Source organism: Leuresthes tenuis, unplaced genomic scaffold (assembly GCF_036924035.1).
Source record: "Leuresthes tenuis unplaced genomic scaffold, fLeuTen1.0.hap1 SCAF_4, whole genome shotgun sequence".
In the NCBI taxonomy this organism is placed as follows: domain Eukaryota; kingdom Metazoa; phylum Chordata; class Actinopteri; order Atheriniformes; family Atherinopsidae; genus Leuresthes; species Leuresthes tenuis.
This window is the reverse complement of record NW_027325358.1, coordinates 10,627,331-10,652,340: the sequence shown is the minus strand read 5'-3', so window position 1 is coordinate 10,652,340 and position 25,010 is coordinate 10,627,331. Positions and strand designations below refer to the sequence as shown.

The 25,010-nt window shown below is 37.5% G+C and overlaps 1 protein-coding gene across 1 annotated transcript; it reads left to right on the top strand.

Annotated features, from left to right (window-relative positions):
• The first annotated feature begins 9,799 nt into the window (after positions 1–9,799).
• slc24a2 (solute carrier family 24 member 2) lies at positions 9,800–23,477 on the top strand. Its single transcript, XM_072383784.1, has 9 exons — positions 9,800–10,720; positions 19,157–19,192; positions 19,399–19,510; positions 19,645–19,728; positions 20,147–20,226; positions 20,442–20,579; positions 21,539–21,628; positions 22,934–23,100; positions 23,223–23,477. The coding sequence occupies exons 1-9, from the start codon at positions 9,800–9,802 to the stop codon at positions 23,470–23,472; spliced, it is 1,878 nt and encodes a 625-aa protein (XP_072239885.1). The 3' UTR covers positions 23,473–23,477.
• Positions 23,478–25,010: the final 1,533 nt, after the last annotated feature.

Sequence of the window (25,010 nt, the reverse complement as noted above, 5' to 3'; positions counted from 1 at the left end):
TTGATGATTATGCTCTTTGCTCACGTCAGCTAACTGAGTGTACAGCATATTCATAGCAGTGCTTATGACATCATGGTATTTACAGTTAGTCATGTTTTTTTGTTATTTTATGACAGTATAATAATGACTTGGTGAATATGCATTTTACATCTGCAGTAGAGAAAGAAAAATCATCAGATTCAGTGCATTCACTCATAAAGCTTCCGAGATAGATTCTCTTTTTATAAAAAAAAAAGCCTGTTTGAGCACATTTTATTGACTTTGAGTCATCCCTTATATAGAGAGAATGTCAGTATCAGACTTCAAATAGTCCCGAGAGCTGTGTAAGGTAAAAAGAAAAACATTGCAACAAATACAAACTTACAGAGCATCTTTCACTTCAGCATCCAAACAGAATTGAAATGCTGTAAACAGTAAATACATTTAACATCAGCCCTTGTTGATAAAACAGAAGTCAATATATGAATTAATGATCAGATCTATAGAAACAAATCAGAACAATGTTGCTTCTTACAGACTTCAAGTAGTATTTGATTTTAAAAGGTGTAACTTTAGTGCTCTCTAGTGGTTGTATTAAGGAAGACGAGAGAAATTTCTGCTTTTCATGTTTTTTGGCCTGAACACATGCTGTATGTATGCTGCAGTTATGCTGCTGTGATCATTTCTCTGCACTTTTGTTTCATCTAACTTCAATGACCGTTACATCGGTTAAGCAACTGTTCTGGTTACATGGATTATGTTCGGAACATGTTGCTGGTACACATGGGGCACTGAGTGCATTAAGATACAGCTAACCCTGGGCATGAATCCAAATCCAAGCACCTAACTGGGACAGGATCATCATCATAGCCTGGAAAAGGATTTAATATTTGCTTTTCATTTCTTTACGACACAAACAATAGTTTTACGACACTTTATAAGCAGGAGAAACAACATTTGTTAAGTATTACTTATCAGATACTTGAATCTCACTCCCTTGAATTTTTTTTTATTCGTGAGAGGAATTGATAATCAGTCTAATTACTGGATGATAATAAACCCACCTTGTGATCTAGTTCTCAACTAACAAGCACAATGTGATACAGCATTGTCTATGAATACAAAGTGAAGTTCTGTCTACTTTTGGAACATGAGGTAATTAAACCACTACAAACAGCTGTTCAGTGTGCTGAACCTTCAACCCATCACATGCAACTGATTTTTACTGCGATTTAAAGACACTTGAAGCATAAAATTCACAACAACTTTTTGTCTTCTGTCTGTTGCGTGGCTCCTGGCAAGGAGTAATCCTTCTTTCTGCCTCTGAGGATCAGAGGATTTCGTTGCTAAGAATCTGGACTGTCTTAGGCCTCCAGTTTTATGCTCGAATTGGGTGGCAGTAAAAGGTGGAGCCAGATTCAACAAATCAGTGCGGAAGTTGTTGCACCACCCATCCCAGCTACTGATATTATGATCCTGACTACAGTCTAGCACAACTTTATCTGTAAAATAGGTTTCTTTCTTATGCTGAACTAAATCTCAATTTCCAAACACTTAGCAGTAACAGCATTTGATAGGGTAGCTTTGCCATATTTCAAATGAATGAATTAAATTTCCAGTCACTGCAAAGGATATTGATAATAATAATTCATAATAATGATACATTTCTCTTGTGTTTTCTCTTGTCTGAGAGATTAAGTCTCTTTGTGAACAGGCACTGTATAAAGGTGCCTCAAACTCTGCATTCCTCTATAAACTGCAGTGTGCAGGGGGAGGTGTGATCAGTAGCTGCTATCATTAACATATTTCTGGCTTACAACTACAAGCTTGTATTGGTGAGGACCAAAGCATTGCATACATAATAAGCTAGAAAGAGTAGATAATTTATTAAAATAGTGAGTCTTATTATAAAAATTGAAAAAAACATGATGAGAAAGACTGACATGGAAGAACAGCAGATGGTATATTGCTCCTGCTGCAGTGGCATATGTTGATTCTTGTATGAACAGTTTGGACTGTATGTATGTCACTGGCAGGTGCTGCTTGATATTTGCTGGCTGACCACTCTTGGCTAATTACTGGACTGTTGCATCAGTGTGAAAATTCAATGCCAATGATATAATTTCAATAGAGGAAGACTACTATAGAAGACATATTTGTATTTTTCTACCGTTATTGACAATCAAGGCAAGCAAATGTGCATAAAATCTAGGAACTTTAAAATCTCCTCCTGTTATTGTGTTGAAATATAAAGTAACCATGGCAGCTGGCATATTTTTCAAAATATATTGTATACATTATATACATAGATTTGAGATAGTATTAGTGTGACACAGTTGTCATAAAATTTGTATAAAGCTGACAGTGGCTACCCATGATCCCATCAGACTGCTGCTGGAAAGTGGTTGGTTGGCGGAATGTAAGTGGTATACCACTGTAGAGTCAACATATGCCACCGAGCCATGGGTGGCCTAACGTAGGCCAGTTTTAGACAAAGTAGTCCCCAGTAAATCCAACTCGTTTTCATGGTTGGGCATACTTCATTGTATATAGTTAAAATAAAACAAGCTATAAATCTACCATTACTGTGCACCTTTAATCACTGTGTGCAAGAATAAATAAGCTTTAAAATATTGTTACATTAAGTTCAAATTTGTCCTCAGTTTCAAGCTGAGGTTTAATCAAATGTTCTAAAGTCAAAAGGAATGTAAAAAAAGAAATAAGGATTAAATTAGTTAAATTAGGTAAACTGTCAAGTGAGAGCCAAGACAAGAAGTTTGTTTACTCTCTGCAAGATTACACAAAATCTACCAAGTTTAATGTCATGAAACTCGAGCATAAGAAGACACCATTAATATCTGGTGCTAGTCTACAGTCAATTACAAGTGCAAATGGATGTATTGTCCTTTGCAGGACATTTGCTCCCTGAGTGCCCTTCTAGTCGTAAACTGCATTTGTGCTTGGTGTGAGCTTACTGAACAGTAAGTTCTCTTGAGAGGAGATAAAGACTCATTATATAGATCTCTCTGATTACCTGAGCTATCCCTACTGCCAAAATAAGGCTCCTCCCTTTCTCCTATATTACTAAGAAGCTATTTCAAGCAGGAACTTGAGCCAATAAGCTGTTGCTGATCCCAGCTTCAGAAGGGAACATCTTTCTGTCTGACTTTTCACTGCCTGGGAACCCAAAGAAAGCCGCTTCTAATTTGAAAAATTTGCATGAAATAATTTCGCCAACTACAATCTCATGCAAAATTAGGATTTGCAGGTATATTATGTATATATACATTTGTATTTACATATTTATTTGGTTGATGTGTGTTTGCACAGTACCTTGGACTCTTTCAAATTTAACCTGATATTAGTGATTCCTGTAAGGACAGTTTTTGTTGTGAACGCAAACTAAAACAGATACCTGAGGTCTTCTGAGGTGCTTTCTGCATGTTAGTATTTAAAGCTTTGCCTGAGATGTACTTCAGCCTACCCAGAATGAGGTTTAAGTTAGCTTTGTTGATTATGTAACTAGTTTAGCCTTTTCGGGGCGTTGCATTGCCCTTAATAAAGCAGCTACAACCCAGATCCATTACCAAGGTCAAACCAAATGTGACCTCAGGACATGACATTGATTTATAACATTACAATGAGGAAAGTGGGAAAATGAACTAAATAAAGAAAGAGAACAGGATTTAATCAGTGTTGCAGTTGTTGCCTACAAACCCCATTTCCATAAAAAAATCTGTTTGAACTGTCATCAAATAGACAGCAGTACAGAAGTAATGATTTTCAATGTGTTCGCTGAATATTGCTGAATATAAAAAACTCAGTTGGAAAAGAGGCATTGAAACACAGAGAAGTTAATGGAATATTCAAGCGACAGAGTTCTGGCAAATTCTACAATCAGCAGTTGATTGATAACGGGTGAGGTCTTTAGGATTGGGGATAAAAGGGGCATATAGTCTTTCCTTGCAAGGATGGGTTGTTGCTCACCACTTTGTGCAAAATGCTTTAAAGCATATCACCAGTAAATTAAGAAAAAATTCTCAATGCAGGATTGCAAACAACTTTGGTATTCTATATGTACAGGGTATTATATTGATTCAGGGAGTCTGAGAAAATCATGAACAAAGACCATGGACAGAAACCTCTGACTCAGGCGACACTTCATGAGAAACTATCATGATGAGAAGTACCGTTGAAAACCATTTTCACTCAACGCAGTCCCTCACTGCTTCCAGAAATGTAACCTGAAACTATATCAAGCAAAGAGTAAGCCATATATCAACTCAAAGACACATCCTCTGAACATGCACTCATATCAGATGGACAAAAAGACAGTGGATAGAGTTGCATACTGGAATTTAGAAGAGACACATTACCATCAAGGTTACATCTTTTCAAGTGCATGGTTGTTTCAGCAGGACAAACCATTTCTCACTCTGTCTGACTTAAAACAGTGGCATAGACAAAGAGTGTGTGTGCTGGCTATCTGTAGTCCAGACATGTCTCCTATTGAAAAACTATGGAGCATCAAAAGGAGGAAAATTAGACAAAAAACAGCCATAGATAGTTGACCAGCCTGTGCAGCCCTTTTGTATTAAGAAAGACTGGACTTAAAGGGAACACAGGCCACGGAGACAAGCCCCATAAAATCCTAAAATGTCCGCATGGTTTAAAATACTCACGATCCAGGGGTTTTGTGTTTTGATTTTCTTGTCCTTTGTGTTTCTAGTTTTTCTATGGTTTAATCATTTCTTAGTTATTTTATTTTATATCCCTGCATTTAGCCTTAAGTGTTTAGATTTAGTCATTACCTACAGTATTCCTCAGCTGTCTTAGTCTTTTCCCCTGGCTCTCCTCCACACCCACCTGTTGTTAATGAGTCACAGCTACTCTCACTTCACTCATCAGCATCATTCTCATGTTGTTTTAATGATTTAGATTTGTCATTTCAAGTTTCATTTTTGGAGTTCTGGCTCAGTTGTGCTGTTTGTTTGTTCTTTAAGTAGATAATTTTAACATTCATACATTGCCCCCAGACAGCTGCTTTCTCGTTTGGGTCATTAAAACAATTCACCTCGGATATTGTAACAAAAATGGTTTTACAAAGAAAGCTTGTTCTCATATCTTGAAGGTGAAGAAGCTTTGAAGCACTTTTGGCCTGGTTAGCTTGGTTGCTTGATACGTTTTGAAATGCAACATTCTGCTTCCAGGGAAAATTCTGTGTTCTTTACTGAATATGCGCCTGGTATTTTGATGAAAGCAGTGAGAGGTTGGTTTAGACCTAACAGGATTATATTGCAGTTTATGAAGAAACTGAAAAATAACTAGAAAAAGTTCATGCGAAACAGCAGTGAGAATGTTGATGAAGTTGAATTGGGATAGATGACAATGCTAAAAAAGTGGAAAATCTTTCAATTGCTGAAGTCTTGGTTGAAGGAATTTGAAGTTGAAATAACAATAGTGGAATGATTTAAACCTAGTGGAAGTACAGAACATTTGATGAAAGGGTTGAAAAAATTGAGAATTTTTAAAAATATTTTTTAAACCGTTATATTTCAATATTGGCTTAATATTTGAAAAAGCTGACCCAATAGCTGTAATAGCTGAATGTCCTGTGACCCTCTAGCTGAAGGTATGCAGAAGTGATTAGGTTGGAAAGAGGAGGAAGTTTTTGAAGAGTTGAAAGCACTTTCCATTCATTTGAATGAGGAAAAAAGTTGAATCAAAGTTGAATAGTTTAAAGATGTAAAAGATATGAACACCAAAAGATATAGCACACATCTCCTGAACGAGCTGAACGTTTTGATACCAATATTGTGGAAATCGTGAAAGATTGCAGAAGTAGTTAGCGGACAAAAAACGTACGGAATAATGCTTTAATAATGCTTTCCAGCATTCTCACAATAATTCTCTCTTTTTAAGACACATACACATGAAGGCACTTGCGCACTCTTGAGTGAGACAGTACGTGACAAGAGAGGCCACATCATTTGCGCTCACCTTCTGGCTACTCAGGCTTACAGAGCTCACGTGTAAACCTTGATCTGCCTTAAAGGGTGCACCTACAGTCATGCACTCATACACACACACAGATACAATAAATAAGCTTTGTCATCCATATATGATGTTCTCTCCAAGCCATATTTTGCATCCAAACCACTAATTTTTAGAAGGCAGATATATCCAAACAAAGTATCAATGAACATTAGACTACTGAATTTTCATAAACAGCATTTTTATAATAATGACTTTGAATTTTCAAGTTTCATTAAGAATTATCCACAGGCCCAATTCCAAAAAAAAATTGTAAATTTTCTTTGTAAATTGTCAACAAAACGAGCATGTTACGAAGCTATCTTTGCATTCTGATTTATATGCCATTTCATATAGCTATAATATGGGCTTGTCCCAACTTTTTGGAGACGTAATGATGCCATCAAATTCAAGATGAGCTAATATTGTTCATGACATAGTAAAATGTCTACATTTAAAAAAAGAAATATTTTTTTCTGTTGTGGATGCAATATTTGTTTATAAGATTAGTATATAATTGCATTCTGATTTTATTCACATTTTACTCAGAATTTCAACTTTTTTGGAACTGGTGATGTATCCCATTTCCTGTACAGTTATGCTGATACTGAGTCTATCTTATCTGATAGATGGAAGCCTGAGTAAAAACGATTTTGCATTTAGTCGCATCATTTGTTTTGTTAGCATTCAGAACAATAATTTTAAATGTTTTATTACACTCTAGCCAGCTGTAATTGTACTGGTTTTTTTTCTATTGTAAGATTAAAGTCCAATAGACACAAATAAACAGCCTCATTAAAGCCCGTTCAATTTGACCCGAGGGACACCAGAGGGTCCCAAAAGTGAAGACCATTAAAATAACCAAAGAAAAGCTATTTCTAAGCTGCGTTATAATGAAAATGTTCATAATTGCAATAAATTGCAGAGGGGAAGAATATAAAATTGTATTAATGGGAGTGTAATTCTGCATTCAGTCTGTATAAAGTATTTTAGCTCAGATTAGTATGTGTCAGTATTGTTTGGCTCCACTTTATGGAAACAGGATTGTCTTATGAGAGCAGGTGTTGCACCCACAGCCAATTACAGACAAGTGGGAAATGAAAGACAGAAGGCAGAGAGATGTCACCCACAGCAACTTATTTATATCTGAAGCATGTTGTGCAATCATTGGATGTTGGTCACAATGCCTGGTTCACTTTAGACTGACATCTGACTTTAAAAGTTGTAAAGCTCTTACACGTGAAGATATCACGCAGTGTCGAATCTGAACTTTGCAGTGCAGCATTATTTCAAAAGGTGACAAGGACTAATATCAAATGCTTTTTATCCTGCACTGTGATCCAATGATATGATAATTAACAGCCCCAACAAAATCTGAATTTGTTGTAAAGTACCAATTTGTTTCTGTTGGACATGGGAAGAAATATAAAGGGTGCTTACCAAAGTGGGAACAAGTAGATATACTGACAGAAGAGAGGAGGTGAGAAAGATCTAAAAGAAGGAGACAATATCAGGGAGGGGAGAAACACTGAGAGAGAGGGAGTGGCCCACTCTGACCCAGTGTCTTGGAGCTCCTCCTCAGCTCAGAGATGAAAATCCCACTGAGGATTTTCAGTTTGGACCTTCAAACTGAGCACTAGACGCTTGGGATTCTTCTGCTTTTGGTGTCAATTTACTGGAATATTCCCCCAGAGACTCAGGATCTGACTGCCTGCCAGCTGCTGGAGTGCCTCCTGCAGAACGAGAGATATCCAAGTGTGGTATGAGAACATAATTAGTTGTAGTATAAGAGCAAAAGTAGTATTAGTTTGTATTCACTCTAATGCCCGAAAACAGTTTAAACTAACTTCACAAGAGCTGCTTCCTTATCAGAGTTTTGAGATTTGAAAACTTTCAACACTTTCAAGGGAATTGGATAGTGTAGTGGTAAGATTACTGCCTTTCATGTGGGTTCAAATCCCCTGCATGAAAGGAACTACTTCCAGTAGGGGTCCTCAGGCAAAACCCCCTTACCTATACGCCTACCAGTGTAAGTCGCTTTGGAGAAAAGCGTCTGCCAAATGCATAAATATAAATATAAAACTGGATGGCTCACTGAGACCGAACAGAATTTAAAGGACTTCAGATATAATATTTGCAGTTTACACAAGTGTTAGCTGTAGAGTGAAATAATAGATGTGCAAATGAACCTCTCCAGTTTTTATTTGTCAAGTTAATTTTATTGGTGTCTGATGTTTGACTTTGTGGAGTGGTACTGGTGTGCAGGGCCCGAGGCTAATCTGAGTATATCTTCTCAGGGATTAAAAGGTTTCTTAATGAGCTTTCACTAATGTCCAAGCCTCATTTAAAAGACAGCTCCCCACCTGAAAGCTTTGTCATTTTAACAGAAATGTAGCTATTAATACTTTAATTTCTAATTCACAATACTGCAACTCCTCCAAAAGTCTTACATATTAATATTCTATGTATTCATATAATCTTTGTATGTACTTTTATAATGGACAACAGACTGCAACTACAACTAGGTATACTTAAATCATCCAATCATCACTACTTATTAACTAGAAAACAGCCTTAAAAAAGCAGTCCGATTTTTTTATTTGGTTATTTACTCATTTTGAGATAGAGTCATGCTGGTTTGTAACACTTGTAGAGTGTGGCTTGGTAGTGACTTAATAAAATAAAATTAAAATTAGCATCGCCTGATGGCAGCACATGTTGTGTCAAACCCTGTATTTATCAGTCAGCATTAACAGTGACTTCCCAAATGTCCAACTAATGCAAGTAATGTACCACTGATAAACAGCTGGATTATCCCTCTGTACTTTACTTTTATTGTAAAAATTTGCTTTAGTCCATCTGTTTTTAATGCAACTCTTCAATGTTGAAACTGATTGTGTTTATTGCTATTAGAAATATATGTAAAAACATATGATCCGTTTCAACATTTGACATGTTTTGATTCTATTCTTTTGAATCAGATACAGATAAAAAAAACTTTTTTTGGAACAGAGTTACATAATATAAATAAAAAAAACAATCATTGCTCAGAACCGCAGGTTGTTCTTTCACCTTGAGCATTTTTATAATGGCTTACTGATACTGACGTACTTACATATAAGCAAATAGAAGGTTTAAAGAGAACTTAAAACTGTCTTGATATATCATCTTTAAACTAGCCAGTGAATATTAATGCCAACTATTTCCAAACTATTTGCTCACGAGGAGCACAATGACAGTGACAGAAAGTGGAAGGAGGGAGGAGGAGGGAATCAAAAAATGGTTCTGAATAAATCATTTTCTTTTCATCACCCTGAACAAGCCAAATAAGACCTATATCACATATCAGGGATGGAAGAAATCTTGAATCAAACAAAAAACAGACAACATGACAACAAACGTGTAAATACTTGCTAAGATCTATATATTCTTATTGTTGCAGGAGAATGGCTGATTTTGGTTTTATAAGTTACAAATCTTCATACATCACAGTATTTAGAAATTGAACATTTTTGTTTATATTTCAAATTACGTTTCTGCATCATAACTTATAACCACTGTTTTCTTTGTCTTGCAGGGAGTAATATGAGGAAACCTTTGAATGTGCTAGATCCTGGAATAAGACTAGAGGGCCTCCATTGTGTTTAGTCTTGGAAGCAACATGCTAACAAACCGGTAAGCCACTGCGGCCTGTCAGAACCCCGCCCTTGTAGCCACCAACATCACCAACCCAGCTTTGGCGGGGATTCCAGACTTCCACTCTGCCTGACAACCTGCGCCAAACACCATGGATTTCACGCTACCCATAAGAAGTCGAGACATGATAGCTTATTCCTGCTCTGATCCTCTTCTGGGTCCTCACAGGAGCAGCAACCGGTACCACTATCAGGGTGTCAAAAGAAAGCTGAGACCCGGTCGGATTCTGGGCTTCATTATCAGCCTGGTGGTTGCCTGCACAGTTTGTTCATTCAGTGCCTTGTCGCTGGTCACAGTTGTGGCAACTGAGCTAGGATCACCTGCTCAGGGCTCAGACAATGCAGCATTGCCCCAGAGGACTCTTCTGCAGCACCACAACCTCTCAGCTGCCCCAGAGGACACACCAGTGGCCATGAAGTCTTCTGACATAGAGCTGAATCAGGGGGACTACCCAACGGACTTATTCAGTCTGGAGCAGAGACGCCAGGGCTATGTGGTGTTTCATATGTTTGGAATGTTGTACATGTTCATAGCCTTAGCCATCGTTTGCGATGAGTTTTTTGTCCCTGCCCTCACTGTCATCACAGAGAAGCTGGAGATCTCTGATGATGTGGCAGGAGCTACCTTTATGGCTGCAGGTGGCTCGGCCCCAGAGCTCTTCACCTCTGTCATAGGAGTGTTCATCTCTCACAGTAACGTGGGTATTGGTACAATTGTGGGATCGGCCGTCTTCAACATCCTGTTTGTGATCGGGATGTGCGCCCTGTTCTCCAAAGAGGTGCTGAACCTCACCTGGTGGCCTCTGTTCAGAGACGTCTCTTTCTATACAATTGGCTTGCTCATGCTCATCTACTTCTTTCTGGATAATCAAATCACATTGGCGGAAAGTATCAGCCTACTGTCGTGCTATGGTTGCTACGTGACATTCATGAAGTTCAATAGTACTGTGGAACTTCTCATCAAGAGCAAGCTGGGCGGCAACCAAGTGGACGAGCTGGAGAGTGCACCAAAGGTGAGTGCACCAAATCCATCCATCCATCCATCCATCCATCCATCCATCCATCCATCCATCCATCCATCCATCCATCCATCCATCCATCCATCCATCCATCCATCCATCCATCCATCCCTCCACGGATAATAAACCATAATCCATCCTTTGTCATTCTCTAATCTCTAATCTCGTTCTCAGTCAACAAAGGGACATTCCCACCAAAAACAATCACCATGGCTTTTAGCACTCTTTTTTGTTCTGCTATATCTGTATCAAGTGAGAAGGCTGGATTTAAATGACAAAATGTCAAAAATATAACTCTCATAGTGCATCCCTCATTATAAAACTATAAACTTATAAAAATTATTTTCAGTTTGAGCCATTCTTGCTATCTGATCTGAGATCAAACATTTCTTTTTCACAATACATAAGTTCTAAGTGTGAAAATCCGATATGGCTACTGATCCTGAGAATAGTAGTGCTCTTATTCTGAGAATCTGAGAGGATCTTAAACCATAAGCAGAACAGACCACAGTCTGTCTGGTAGCCAAAAGTCTTAGAATTTCCCTTTCAATGGATATAAATATCTATTTTAACCCCCCACCTGTGCAGCTCGTCCAATGTCAGGCAAAGCCAAACTGCAATCTGTTTGTGCTGACTAAGTCTGTGAGCAGGCCTCATCTTCAGTCACTGCTTTTAGAGACCTTGTTCAAACCAGAGGCCAGCGAGGCTCTCAGAAAAGGAGTGATATAACAGTTCTGGGTGGATGTTCCTCAATTAATCTGGATTATGATACTGAACAAAGCCTACGTTAGAATATTTAAGACTTTAAAACAGTAGATTAATTTGTCATTTATGCTTATTAATGTACAAACTACATTTTATGGAGGGGTGATGGAATTTTCACATCATTATTTTCATAAACTATGCCCAGATAACTGTTGATAGTCCTTCCCCGATGATGAGGTATGTGATCATTATCACTTAGTTTATCTATCTATCTGCAAACTTACACAAGGAAATGATTAATTCTGAAATGTGGTGGTGTTGTGGATAGGCAATTGAAAAACCTTTTTTAATTTTGGTTTGGATCTGAATCATATAATTTACAATAGAGAATTCTTTCTAACAAACAAAGAATAATGGTTTATGCTAAAAAGACCTATTAGGTGTTTGAGGTCCAATTAACAATTATGATCCATAATTTGTCCATCTCAATAAAAAATATCTTCGTATTTGTAACATGGAAAGCACATGTCAAATAGAAACTACACATTAGCCTCCTGCACTAAGGCTTAATTATTTTTTTCATTCATTCAGTTAATTCAAGTTGTTTTAAAATGCTCATGGGTTTTATTCAGAAATTCTTTAGATTTTTTTTTATCATTTATTTAATTTTTTCACCTATCAATTCCAAATGTAATATAAATAGTTTTGAAAACAATTTCCCAATCCCTGCTGATGTCTGAAAAGATATTTTGATAAAAGAAAAACTGTGATGAAACAAGAAGGAGCAAAACCTCCAAACTCACTGGTTGTCTGGATTCTTGACAATTCACCGTAGTCTGTTGTTTCAGTAGGAAGGGAGTAGCTCTGGGCGTTGTGTGTCCCCCCTCGTTCAAAACTGTAAACAAACCTACATAACAAACTTAATTTTGGAGCATCTGTGGTTATTCATCGAAACATGGATTACACGCAGATCTAAAAATAAAGCTTTTCTGTGTCTGTTGACAATAATATCGACACATTAAAAAGTTGTTTTGGGTTTTGAGAGAAGAAATCCAAGCAATGAGGAGACATTACAAAAGCATGATTTTCAACGTGAAGGTGTTTGAATGAAGACTTCCCTTTAAGCTGACTAAACTGATCGCTTCATGAAGTGACGCAGTGATTATGAATAACACATGCATGAATAGAACGGCTGTGATGGACTGGTGACCTGTCCAGGCTGTACCCTGCCCCTCACGCAATGACAGCTCGGATAGGTTCCACCCCCCCCCCCCCCCCCCCCCACAACCCTGAGTTGGATTAAGCGCGTATCGGAAATGAATGGATGGATGGATGAATAAAGCAACACTCAAACACATTACCATGTCCTACACAAAGTTCAAAAGATCAGACTTTTTGTCTCTAGATTGCTGAAAAAGTGCATGTATTTGTGAGCATTTTGAATCAGATCTGTTGATGATGCTAAAGTGGCAAATATGAAAACTGCTTGAGACCGATTGCAGTCCGACATCGATCTCCATTACTTCTTCAGGGGTTAATACAAGGAAGTGCTGCACAGGATCCGTCTTTATCCTCTGGAAACCTATTCTACCTTTGAAGATGCACACAAACTTTAAAGGCACAATGGCTGTTGATGGGATGCAGTTTTTTAAGACCTTATTATAGCCATAGCAAGAATCAGGACTCACGTTTTAGGCCACAGATGAGCTTATAATCACTTGACCCCAGTATGAGCTCATCTGCTTGTCAGTCTCTCCAATTAAATGCCTTGTTATGTGGAAACAAAATGAAAAAAAAACATAAAGAAGCATGTCTATTTGTAGGGAATTTTATATATAAGAACTATCAAATCAATTCTTCTATTTTTCCAGTGTATTCCTCAGAATCAGCTACCCACCAAATAGTTTTTGTAAAAAATGATCATGAAGAGACATCCTCATGAGTACCTATTAGTATCAGTGCTGTTGCATAAGCTCTCTCTGTTTGACTTGTGTGTCCTTCTGGGAATCAGCTTCTTCAGACTGCCTCACTTCAGCCCCAAGAACAGCTTTTCTCCTCCTGTCGACAGCACTTGATGTCCAGCTGCCTTGTCCTCATATGTCAGTAGCTGCTAAATAATCCTCCAGGTTAATGCTCTCCAATCCCATCAGAGCCACTAATAATAGTCAGATGCTCCCTGGGGCAACAGGAATCAGCAGATCACTGAGAGAAAAAAACTGAATGTTCCTTTCGTGGTCTGCAGACATGCTCATGAAAAAGTTTGGTATTAATTTTGTGCATAACTATGTTTTGGGCGGGTTTGCACTGTATGTGCTGCCTACTGTGTCTATGTGAGAGGGACAGTTCTGCAGGTTTACTCTTTGATGGTGCTAAATTTAGGCAATCCTCTCTGATCCCCTTATCAACCGCTTACCTGCAGTGACGACAGCAAACATACCACAGAACACTGTCATTCTATGTCTGCAGAGTGATGAAGAAGTGCTCTAATTCTTCTTGCAAACATGAATATGTCCGAGATAACAAAATCCTCATATTTAACCCATTATGACCTGATGCAACATTTGTGCTTTTACAAAACACACCTGGAAGAATGTCAACCTTCTCAAAACACAAGAACTGTGGGAATTTTCATGATATATTGATAAACATACAGGCAAAGTCAATAATTTACAGTTAAAGCTGTAGTAAACAGTTTAACCTTTGATATAGTTTTTATTTCTTGGTTTTAGTTTATTCAGAGGATGAAAAATAAAAGCTTTTAGTAGGCAGCTTTAGGATTTCCGGAAAACTTTTTTTTTTTCAGTCATGATATGTTAAACAGAGTTGGCATGATGCAAGTTCCTGAATTGAGATATGCCTTGTCACAAATAATGTATTAGTCTACAGTTGCTCAAAAGAGAATTTTTTTTAATAATCATAACTGGGAGTTTCTTTTTGTTGCTGCAACAAATTGCAGCTCAGGTGTTCTGCTGACATAAAATTGTGGTAAAAATCCGCTGTTGTGCAACTGTAAACACTTAAAGGACAGGTTATTGGGGATCGGCTGACAGCTGAGAGTGAAAGAGTGTTGTACTGCATTGCATTACTGCATTGTGACCCTTCAATGGTTGATAAAGGACTTGACATGCAGGCTTGAAAATTTCCAGTCTAAAAGTGGAGATCACTGCAGATTAATCCTGGATAAGTCCCACAGCTCGGACAGTCAGGTGGCTAAGAGAGGGAGAGAGCGTCGCAGAAAGAAAGGTGATCTGATTGCACCATGGTAGCATGATGGTAATCGGGATGAGATTGAAAGCCTGGTGTAAATCTGTTGACCCCAGGTCGGCACTTTTTCCCTTGGCAGTTTAACTGTCTCCCCTGAAGCGTCCTGTCTGGAGGGTCTGAGACAACTGCAGCAGGGCAGCAGCTCTATCCAAACTGAACAAAAAGTTAGGTAAAGAATTGTCATTCTTCTGAGTAAACCCAAGTATTTCTACAAGATACATTCAGTCATCATGTGCTTGTTACTGCTACATTCATTTGAGGGGGCAGATATAGTTTCTTAGAGATTGAAATTTGTATACTGTAAATATTACCTGAGTTCAACCTACAGACAAGGTTTAAAACATCAAATCAGTTTGAAGTCATTTTAAATAATTTACAATTCTGTTTTATTTACTAGATTTATTTTATGTACTATATAACATCTAAGGTAAGCAAAAAATGCAATATAACATTTGTAACACATCCGCAGAAGGCACAGGCTCTTTTTCTGAGTCATGTTGCACTCAGCCGCCAAACCACATACTGGCTCCAGAGAAATCCTTTTGCATTTTTTTGTTGTTTCTCCCACCCACTTTGAAGTAGAGGGAGATTCAAGGATAACTGAGTTGGTTGCAGTCTGCAACTTTGATGCTAGATGTCACAAAATCCTCCACATTGCTCCCTTAATCTAAAAAAATAAACCATAACTCTATAGTGCTGCAGCCGCACTCAACCTTTGAAATACTCTGTTCCAGCTTCTGTATCTTTAAAGCTCTCCCTCTGAAAAGACCCAGCTGATTGGTCAAAGAAGGAGTGACAACAATGGTGACTTCTGTTTGCAGCAATTTGTGGATCTGACAGGCTGAAGTTTGTGTATCCAAATTATATGAGGGATTCACAGCACTGACGTGTGCACTTCAGACTGAGGGATCGACCAATCGCTCATTGTACAATTTTATCTAAAAAAAATTAAACAAAACAAAAAAAATTTGTTTGCTGTAAGTTACTGAGTTAGAGTTGAGCTTATTAATTCTTAATAAAGTAATAAAAATGCACATTAATGGAAACATGGTGAGGGAAACATGGAGTTGGGGGTAACTCCTTGACTAGTTTGAAAGGTAAAATGATTTTACATATCAAAAGAGTTCTTAAACTTAAGTAATGTAATTCAAAAGGAAGAACAGTTACTTTTTATTAAACTATATCTAAAATCTACAGCAGGTTGAAAGAGTGTGTTGCCACTGAGCAGCTCTCATTAGCCATATGAGCTCATCAAGATGAACCAGGGCCAAGCTGCTAATGCATAGCACACTGTTCAGCAATCATAAGGACAAAACAGACCGGTGTCCACAGCTTCCTTGTTTTTGTTCTTCTCCTCTGGGTTGCTTCAGCATTCTTGTACAAAGTCTTCTTTAAATTGATCATATTGCATATTGCATCGTTTTCACTCAAAGTGAATATCTCAGACTTGGTTTCAAAAGCCTGGTTTTACATTTCTGTAGCTCAGTTTGTAAAGTGAATGAACCTTACTGGATGTGAACAAGATAAAACCGATGAACTGCAGCGACAGTTGATGGGATGCATGCCTGCAACGACAATAGCTTTTTCATATCTGGGTTGGACAAAAACTTAACAGGTACATAGAGATTAGCTTAAAATACAAAATGGACATCCTCCGCCTTTGTTTGGCTGCAATAGCAGCAGGTGTTTTGTTAAATGCTGGCTAAAGGGATTATCTGCTCAAACTCAGAGGTTTACATCTTGAAAACGTGCTCTGCTGTTTGGGCACTGAATAAAAAAAGAACCATCTTAAATTATTGGTTGACATAAATACATCGAAAAAGAACAAAGTGTAGTCTTGTCTAATTTAATCCACAGAAAATACAGTGCCATCACAATACCAGACCGTGTAAGAGCAAACACTGTGTAGGTTCTCGTGTGTCTTTGTACAATATTGTTTAACTGTGTCTGCTCATTCTCTTTTAAGCATTATGTTAGTTAAAGTTGGCTGTCATTGGCATATAAATGAACTTCGAAGTATTTTACAAGATAAGAACTGCAAGCAATTGAGTGTTCGATGAAAATATACATAAAATGCATCATGAGACAGAAAAGGCAAATCCATTGGCTAAATATTCTAATGACATACATAGTGAAAACAAAACAGAAAGAAAAACCCAAATATCAATGGGCATCACAACATGCATAATAGTTTAGAAGTAGAGTACAGATAATCTCCAGCAAATGTAATAATGATAATAAAAGATTAAAATAAAGAAAGAAGTTTTGATGGGCCTTATTTAATTGTTGAGTTGCACCTTTGACAGAAAAATAAAACAATAAACAAGCACGTCCTACTTATTAGTACTAATATGCCGTTGGAAAAGAAATAATATACCATTTTCTACAGAGGAAAACGAACCAAATGTGTTCACACCCATAATATGTACTCACTAAATACAAGGGTGCTGCTTTATAAAAGAAAAACATGACACATCTATGTACGTATCATGAGATCTGTCTCTTTCTAAATTACTTTTCACTTTTTATAGGTTAAGATTTTTGATGATTTTGCTTCCATAACATGTCGTCTTTCAGACTCAGGAAAAAAACACTCAAAATACATATTTAGATGTTTATCTTATCGCATTTAGTGTGTTGGACCCTCAGACAGATAATAAATTACACAATGCTTTATTTGAATATTCAGTATTAAATCTAGAAAAATTATAGTCAGAATCAAAAGTATTTGTCCTAATGTCATTAGTCATTGGGGGAAGTGTCATGGTGATATCTATCAGTAATATTGCAGTCCATGTCTTTAAAAGGTATTTTCTCCATCTGCATCTACAACTTTGTTCTGACTTTATCCAATATTTAAAATCAATTTCTGAAAATGAATGTCAATCAGCATTTTTTGTGTAATTTGCACCTTTCAACATTTCTGAAAACTAGTAAAACACAGAATAATGATCTTAAGAACAGAGCAGCTGCATGGTGGTAGTCATTTTTACTTTGAGGTTGTGGCCTAAAATTAATTTTTGATTTATTTGAATAATTGTTGTTAGTTTCCTGCTCTTGTCAGCTCTTCTGTGTTATCTCAGGGACTCTGTGTAGTAGAAGTAGCTCTGTGACAGAGTGAGTTGGCTTTTTAATACACCTCCATAAATCGGTAGAAATATATCTAATCAAAACATTTTATAGAATTGAGTTCATAATTAATTAGACAGTAGAGCTTTGAGGAACTGTCCTAATTCTGTTCATTGAAAAAAATTACATTGCATCTACCCACAAAACTCTCCAAATACTCTCTCCCCCCACATCAGACTTCCCCTGTTGGACAACTCTCACCACTTCTGCCTTTGCAGACCTCTATCACTGGCCTGTTAGAGTGTGTTTTTCTTTGCGGTGTTATTCTGTGTACATATATAAATATCTAGAAAATTGTCTGAGGTTCAGGTTAGTGGGAGACTTCCACATTGCATGTATAGGCGTCAGAATGCAGGTGGACTGGAAGGCTTAGTCACTGCTTCAGTCCTGCTGTGAGGACTAAATAAGGAAAAGTAGATTATGTCACACACTTAAATTAAGCCGAGAAGTTTTTTGGTATGATGTTACTTATTGTAACCGTAGTGAATTATTGACTGTTCTTTTAAAGACCGAAAGTGTAGTAAATTTGGATCAATTGTTACTATGTAAGTTTCATACTGTCATACATTTTCTGATGAAGGAAAGTCATGAGGACATGAATTCTACTAAAATTCTTTTACAGTTGTTGTGGCAAGCTTAAACCTAGACTCCTCTGTGTTTTCATCCCTTCCACTCTTCTCTTGTCTTGCTGCTGATTGCTATTATGGTCAAACCTTCTTTTTTTGTTTCATCTATGCTATTGCTCAAGTCGTTTGTGTTTGTTTTCATAGCTTAACTGCAATTGTGGACGTAACCAGACTTCCTAGATTCAATTTGATGTATCTACACCTCAAAGTAACACACACTGACATGTAAAGTACCTGTACTGATGAATGCATGCATTAATGTATCCTCTCTCCCCCTCAGAATGGTATCCACTGACACAAACTAACAAATTAGAGTGCTCCCTGACAAAATATGAGCTACCACAGATTACAAAAATAATCAAATAATCAAATACAAAGTTATTTCCATCCACCCATCCATTTTCTATTGCCTCTTAATCTAATTCAGGATCACAGGGGGGCTGGAGCTTGGCCCAGTTGCCATCAGGAAAAGGGATGGGAATGACTGACTATTCCATCTATATGAATAAGGAATACACAATGACACTGGCATAATGTATGTATCAGCAGATAAAAGTGGGCAAAAATAAACTATGATGGGCAAATTTGATCAAATTTGTCCTGGTCTAAGCTAATTTCAGGATTGTTGCCAGGAGAAGGTAATCTAATCTTTCATTTGTCTTTTGCTGTATAAGTAATGTTTTCTTTTGTTGTATTTTCATTGAAGGCAAATGCATCCGGAGATGATGAGAACAGGCTGATGGTGAGTTTAGGTTGCATGTTTGTACGACATTATGCTGCATATACAGCACACTTCTCTGTATATATCATAGTTTGACATTTGATCGATGGTTTGTCAAAAAAATAAAGATTTAATAAAAGTAAAATGAAAACTTGATTAAATGTTGATTAAAACTCGAGTTTGCTTTCATTCAGTGTGACATTTGTGGTCAAATTACTTTTTAACAGGCCAAACCCAAGCTGCAGAGAGAAGGAAGCTGTGCTTCTCTACACAACTCACTGATGAGAAACAGCATCTTCCAGCTCATGATACACACACTGGACCCCCTCAGTGATGAAGGTATGACGCACACAAATGTGCTGTTCAGAAAAACATTCTTCATTCAAACATTTCCATTTCCTCTTGACTATAATTGTCACAAGTCTTGCTACCTCATGTAGGAGGTAGTGAAATGTCTGGTGCCTCTGTTGCAGGACGTTTCAGAGAGAAGGCATCAATCCTTCACAAAATGGCCAAGAAGAAGTGTAAAGATGATGCTATCAATGCCAATGGTATAGGTGGGTACCACTGACACAATGGAAGAAGAATAAAGTGACAGATAAAAGATTAAATAGTACTGAAATTATTTGAAATCAGTTCGATTCACTTTACTGATAGTGCCAATTCACAACAAAAGTCATTCAACTGATTGAGCTTTCAATACAAACTTAATAATACAATGCAGTCCAGTTCAGTCTAATTATAACCCAATTAATTCCAATACATAGAAATTGTATGCATATTTGGGGTTGTACTCTTTTTCATAAATGTATGAATATAAGTGTGAAACAAGTCTGGTACATTAGATGGAGTGATTATAAGCAGGTTATGAAAACATATCAGGTTAACTGATATAAATCTGATTAATCAATTTCTTACCAATCAAATCAACATTTCTCCACATTTTATGTCTTAATGTGTCTTTTTGCTCCACAGCTGATAAAAAAATCCCCAATAGTTCAAAAGTTGCAGTCGAAGTCACACCGCCAATGAATGGCGTCGCCGGAGGAGACATGGTAATTCACCTTGCGTCAAAAGTTTCTCCATACAGTGTTTGTTTTAAACAAAGTTTCAACACTTTGCATCAGTAAAATGGACACGATGAAATTACCTGACTGCACTCTGCTGAATTTGATGCTGGGATGTTTTCCAACACAAAAATATATTAACAGATATTGTTATGCACAGTGTATGTACTATACATAATGTAAGATAATGAACTCATCCTCAGGGTGATGAGGACGATGATGATGAAAACCAGCCTCTGAGCCTGGCCTGGCCCGACACCCCCAGGAAACAACTCACCTACGTCATAATCCTGCCCATTGTTTTCCCTTTGTGGTTGACACTGCCTGACGTCAGGAGAGAGGTGAACACATTCACTAAATCTAACGTACACAATCACACCTTTACAACTCTGCACATTGCATGACGCTATGCTGCGCTGTCCCAGAATGCAGCGTATCACCATCTTTCGTCTACATGAAATAATTAATAATATTACACCAAATTTATTGTTTTTCAACATGCAAATTGTAAATACATGCTTGTTTAATTTCTACTTTGAAGACAATCATGCATAATGAAAAACCCTTTCCCACAATGAAAAATCATGAGCTTTCACTTTACGTGCTGCATAAGGCAACCTATTACTCCCAGAAAGTACAGACGTTTTGTAAAGTCAAAACATAATCCAGTGATTTGAAAATAATGTATGCCTTATATTTAAAGTCCCCCTTGGCTAAAAATAAAGGTTTTAACGTTTTCAACATGACGATAAGCCGAGGCTGAAGATTTCTGCTTTGGGAAATTTGAGAAATGAGTACAGGCTAGGAAGAGAACAAAGCAGAAGAAAGACCGAAAAAACGAGTCGTAGCTGTGGAAAGCTGCAAGAAGCTTGCTCCTGGTTAAACAGGATCTAACCTCTGAGACCACCAGCAAAGGGAGCAAAAGGGTGGATTATGAGGATAACCGGGCGAGCCCTGAAGCTCACAGAGTGAACTCTCAGCACTCACTTGGCCCGTGAGGCATAACCAACTGAAAATTCTTATTCTGTTGAGCCGCTGTAATACTCTCCATTTTGCTTTTAAAATCACACTAAGCGGTTTTCTGTAGTGCTGTTATTAGAATAAGTGATGAATACACAAGATAGATATTTATCCAAAAAACAATGACATGTCTCACTTGCACCATTTATCACTGTACTATTTTCAAAAAGATATTGTTGTAAAACACCAAGCATCTCAAGAGTAAAGTATTAGGTTATTATGTAATCTAAAGTTGGAAATTGCCTGCTTGATTAAGGGATTATCTTTTCATTTTTTCCAGGCCTCTGAAAAGTTCTTCCCCTTAACATTCATCGGTTCTATCTGTTGGATTGCTTTCTTCTCCTACCTGATGGTGTGGTGGGCTCACCAGGTACTTGGCACACATATTCACACACACACACACATGTGTGTGTTCAGAATGTCATTGTCACACACACACCATGGGCCAGATGCATAGACAGTGTGAGTGCAAGTGAGCTATGATTATGGATGTTTTTAGAGCAACTGAAGCTAAAATAAAATGGAACAGAAAAATATTTTTTTTATAAAACAGGTCGATTTAATCAGAATATCATGACAGTAATTTTGTTTCTTCTTTTTATTTTTCATTTATTTCTGTCCTCATACATTCTATATATACTAATGTATATGTACAAACAAATTATACTATATTGTTCAATTGTGAATGATAGATAACTGCAGCCATGAGACAGCCAACATACCGTGTACCATGTATACATCCATGTTTCACTGATCACTTCCACTCAAGGCTGCAGAGTATACGGGCTATGTGTTTTATCTGCTGTAGATAAAAAAAAGCTGTCACCCCTTCCTCTATAGCTCTGATACTGTCTTTGAGTGAGCCTGTTTTTAGAATAAAAAAAAAGAATTACTGTTTGATGCACAGCACACAAATTAGTGTGACGGTTTTGACCTACCTGGCCAGCAGAAGGGCAATCAGCATATAGGAGAATTAAACTGTTAAGCTTCTTTCTCACATCTCTTTCTCGAGTTGACAACTACGTTTTTGCAATAAGACCCCCATCAGTATTACATTCATTTTGACAGTTTAATCATCTTAAACAAGCAGGAAAGTGATATTTTCAGCTGATTCCACAGCCGCTTTGCTTTTTACAACCACAGCATACTTTGCACGCTATGATGAAATGTTATGTCAATATGACATGATGTGACTAAGACTTTGATAATATACCTTGCTTATTTTACTATTTTACTATAAATACAGCACGGTGCACTGTGGCTGTCTCTGTTACTCACAGATATGTCTTAATGAATTCCTGATGGACATTAACACTAAAGTGAGCAATGTGTGAATGACTAAATGCTTAAGTAGGCTGACAAAGGCATTAATATTACACGTCTCGTCTTAAAAGGGCTTTAGCTTTTTCTTTTTCACCCAGGTCACTCATATGAACTGCAAACCAAGCAAAAAAAACTGGACACTTGAGGCACCTTTTTGTTAACACCCATAAAACTGGACTGAAAACCACCAACCACCCAAATGAACATTACTGAAAATCTATCAGGCCTGTTAAACAAATACAAGAGAAATTCTGTGCTAGCAAATTCGTCTACAAGACAGCAGGATAGCTCAAGGCGATTTCAGTTATATATGTCTGTACTTCATACATTTCTAAACTTTGCTTCATTGTAGGTTGGAGAGACTTTCTGGATCACAGAAGAAATCATGGGTTTGACCATATTAGCAGCTGGAACCTCAATCCCTGACCTGATCACCAGTGTGATCGTAGCACGAAAAGGCCTTGGTGACATGGCCGTGTCCAGCTCAGTGGGCTCCAACATCTTCGATATCACTGTGGGGTGAGTCCACATGTAAACAAAGAAACACACATTTTTTAAATGAAAACATGATAAAAAAAAAAAAATTTATTATTATTATTGTAGTCTGTTTTACATTTTCATCTACGTTCCTCTTCCTGCAGCCTGCCATTCCCATGGCTCATCTACAACATCATCAATGACTTTAAGCCAGTGGAGGTGAGCAGCAACGGCCTGTTCTGTGCCATCGTCCTCCTGTTCCTTATGCTCCTCTTTGTCATCATCTCCATCGCAGCTTGTAAGTGGAGAATGAGTAAGTTTCTGGGCTTTCTCATGTTCCTGCTCTACTTCGTCTTCCTCATCGTCAGTGTCATGCTGGAGGACAAAATCCTTGTGTGCCCTGTCACCATCTGAGAGCGGGACTCAAGTCGATTGTCTGATAGCTTATATTTATTATAGGAGTGCAATAACACTCTGACACACACAGAAACAATCTCTCATCTGTTTCACATGCATCCAGTATTGTACACACAGACACACACACAAACAGGTTGTCGATGTTGGTTGAGCAAGAGTTGTGATGTACATCAACCTTGCAATTTGAAGCCAGTGCATCACAACTATTTAACAGTGGCAGACAGGCCTATTCTGTCTTAACAGATTTTAGGCCACCCAGTAGCCAGACTTTCTTTATACCATGTGACTACATTGTGTAGTCACTACTGGCAAAACCTACTGGAACCACCTAATGGAGAGTGAACGCAATGGGGGATGGAAACTGAAGGCTTTAAGAAACCCTTTTTTAGTGGTTAACGGATTGTGTGGTATTGTAAGAAGAATGCCCCTCACTCATGTCAGTAACCAAGTTAAGATCAAAGAGACATTTTGTTGCTGTGGCGTTGAGATCAGGGGAATTTGACTATGGACAGATTCGAAGGGCAGGCGCAGCGCAAAATTGGAATAGCTGATTCAGAGACTTTTAGGTTTTAACTGTGTACCTTCCACTGGGAATGACTTTACAATATCATAAACATTCAAATATTCACTGGTAACAATTTGGGCGTGTTTTGAGACACAGGTTTAGATCCCATTTGACATAAATAGCTATTTTAGTGTTTATCACATTCATAGTAAAGTACAGAGAAAAACTAAGTGGTGTAAACTGGCAAAGGTTTTTGTTAGGTCTACTTTCACACACACACACACATATGTATATATATATATATATACATATATATATATATAAAACAAGTATCTTATTTGGATTATTTCCTGTACTGTAATGAGCTTATGAACATGACTTTGTCTGTTCTGGTTGCCTTTACATCTACCACTTTAGAAATGGATAACTTCAGTTTCCTGATTTTGCTCTTTGGGCAACAAGTGATGGACAAAAGACTGTTTTTTTCTTTCTGTTGTATTGTATCTGTTTGACCTTTTTTGAGTTTTCTTCGAATATAAAAAAGGAGTGTTCCATATCAAAGGTATCATCAACTGTTTTGGTCAGTGTTTTGATTTAAAACTACTCATGTACTGACTTATTTGATGCACATAATGACAACCAGCAGGCATTTTGTTCTTGTTGTGGTACTGGCACGGTCTTCTTCTGAGGACATCGCATTAACAAAAAGAGGTATTCCAACCTGCATTTGTGCACTTTGAATCAGGATCACAGACATGTCTGTGCAGTCCCAATAAGTCGATAGGTCACAGACAGCAAAGAGCCACACTTACACACTCTGATGAGGCTGGTTTTTGTCATCATCGTCTTCACCACCCCGAGGATGAGTTAATTCTACAGTTATCAAAAAGTGAAACGAATGCATCATTTTCATTAGGTAATACAATTAATCTGAAGTTAATTTAAAGTTACAACTTTAAACGACTTATTATACAATAACGAAGTGTCTGAAACTTTCCCTTTCTGGTATGGCATTGTTGCTCTCAGATTT

Coding starts and splice junctions, on each gene's coding strand:
- slc24a2 (XM_072383784.1), top strand. CDS start 9,800: ATGGATTTCACGCTACCCATAAGAAGTCGAGACATGATAGCTTATTCC. Junction 10,721..19,156: donor AGCTGGAGAGTGCACCAAAG/GTGAGTGCACCA, acceptor TTTTCATTGAAG/GCAAATGCATCCGGAGATGA. Junction 19,729..20,146: donor TATCAATGCCAATGGTATAG/GTGGGTACCACT, acceptor TTTGCTCCACAG/CTGATAAAAAAATCCCCAAT.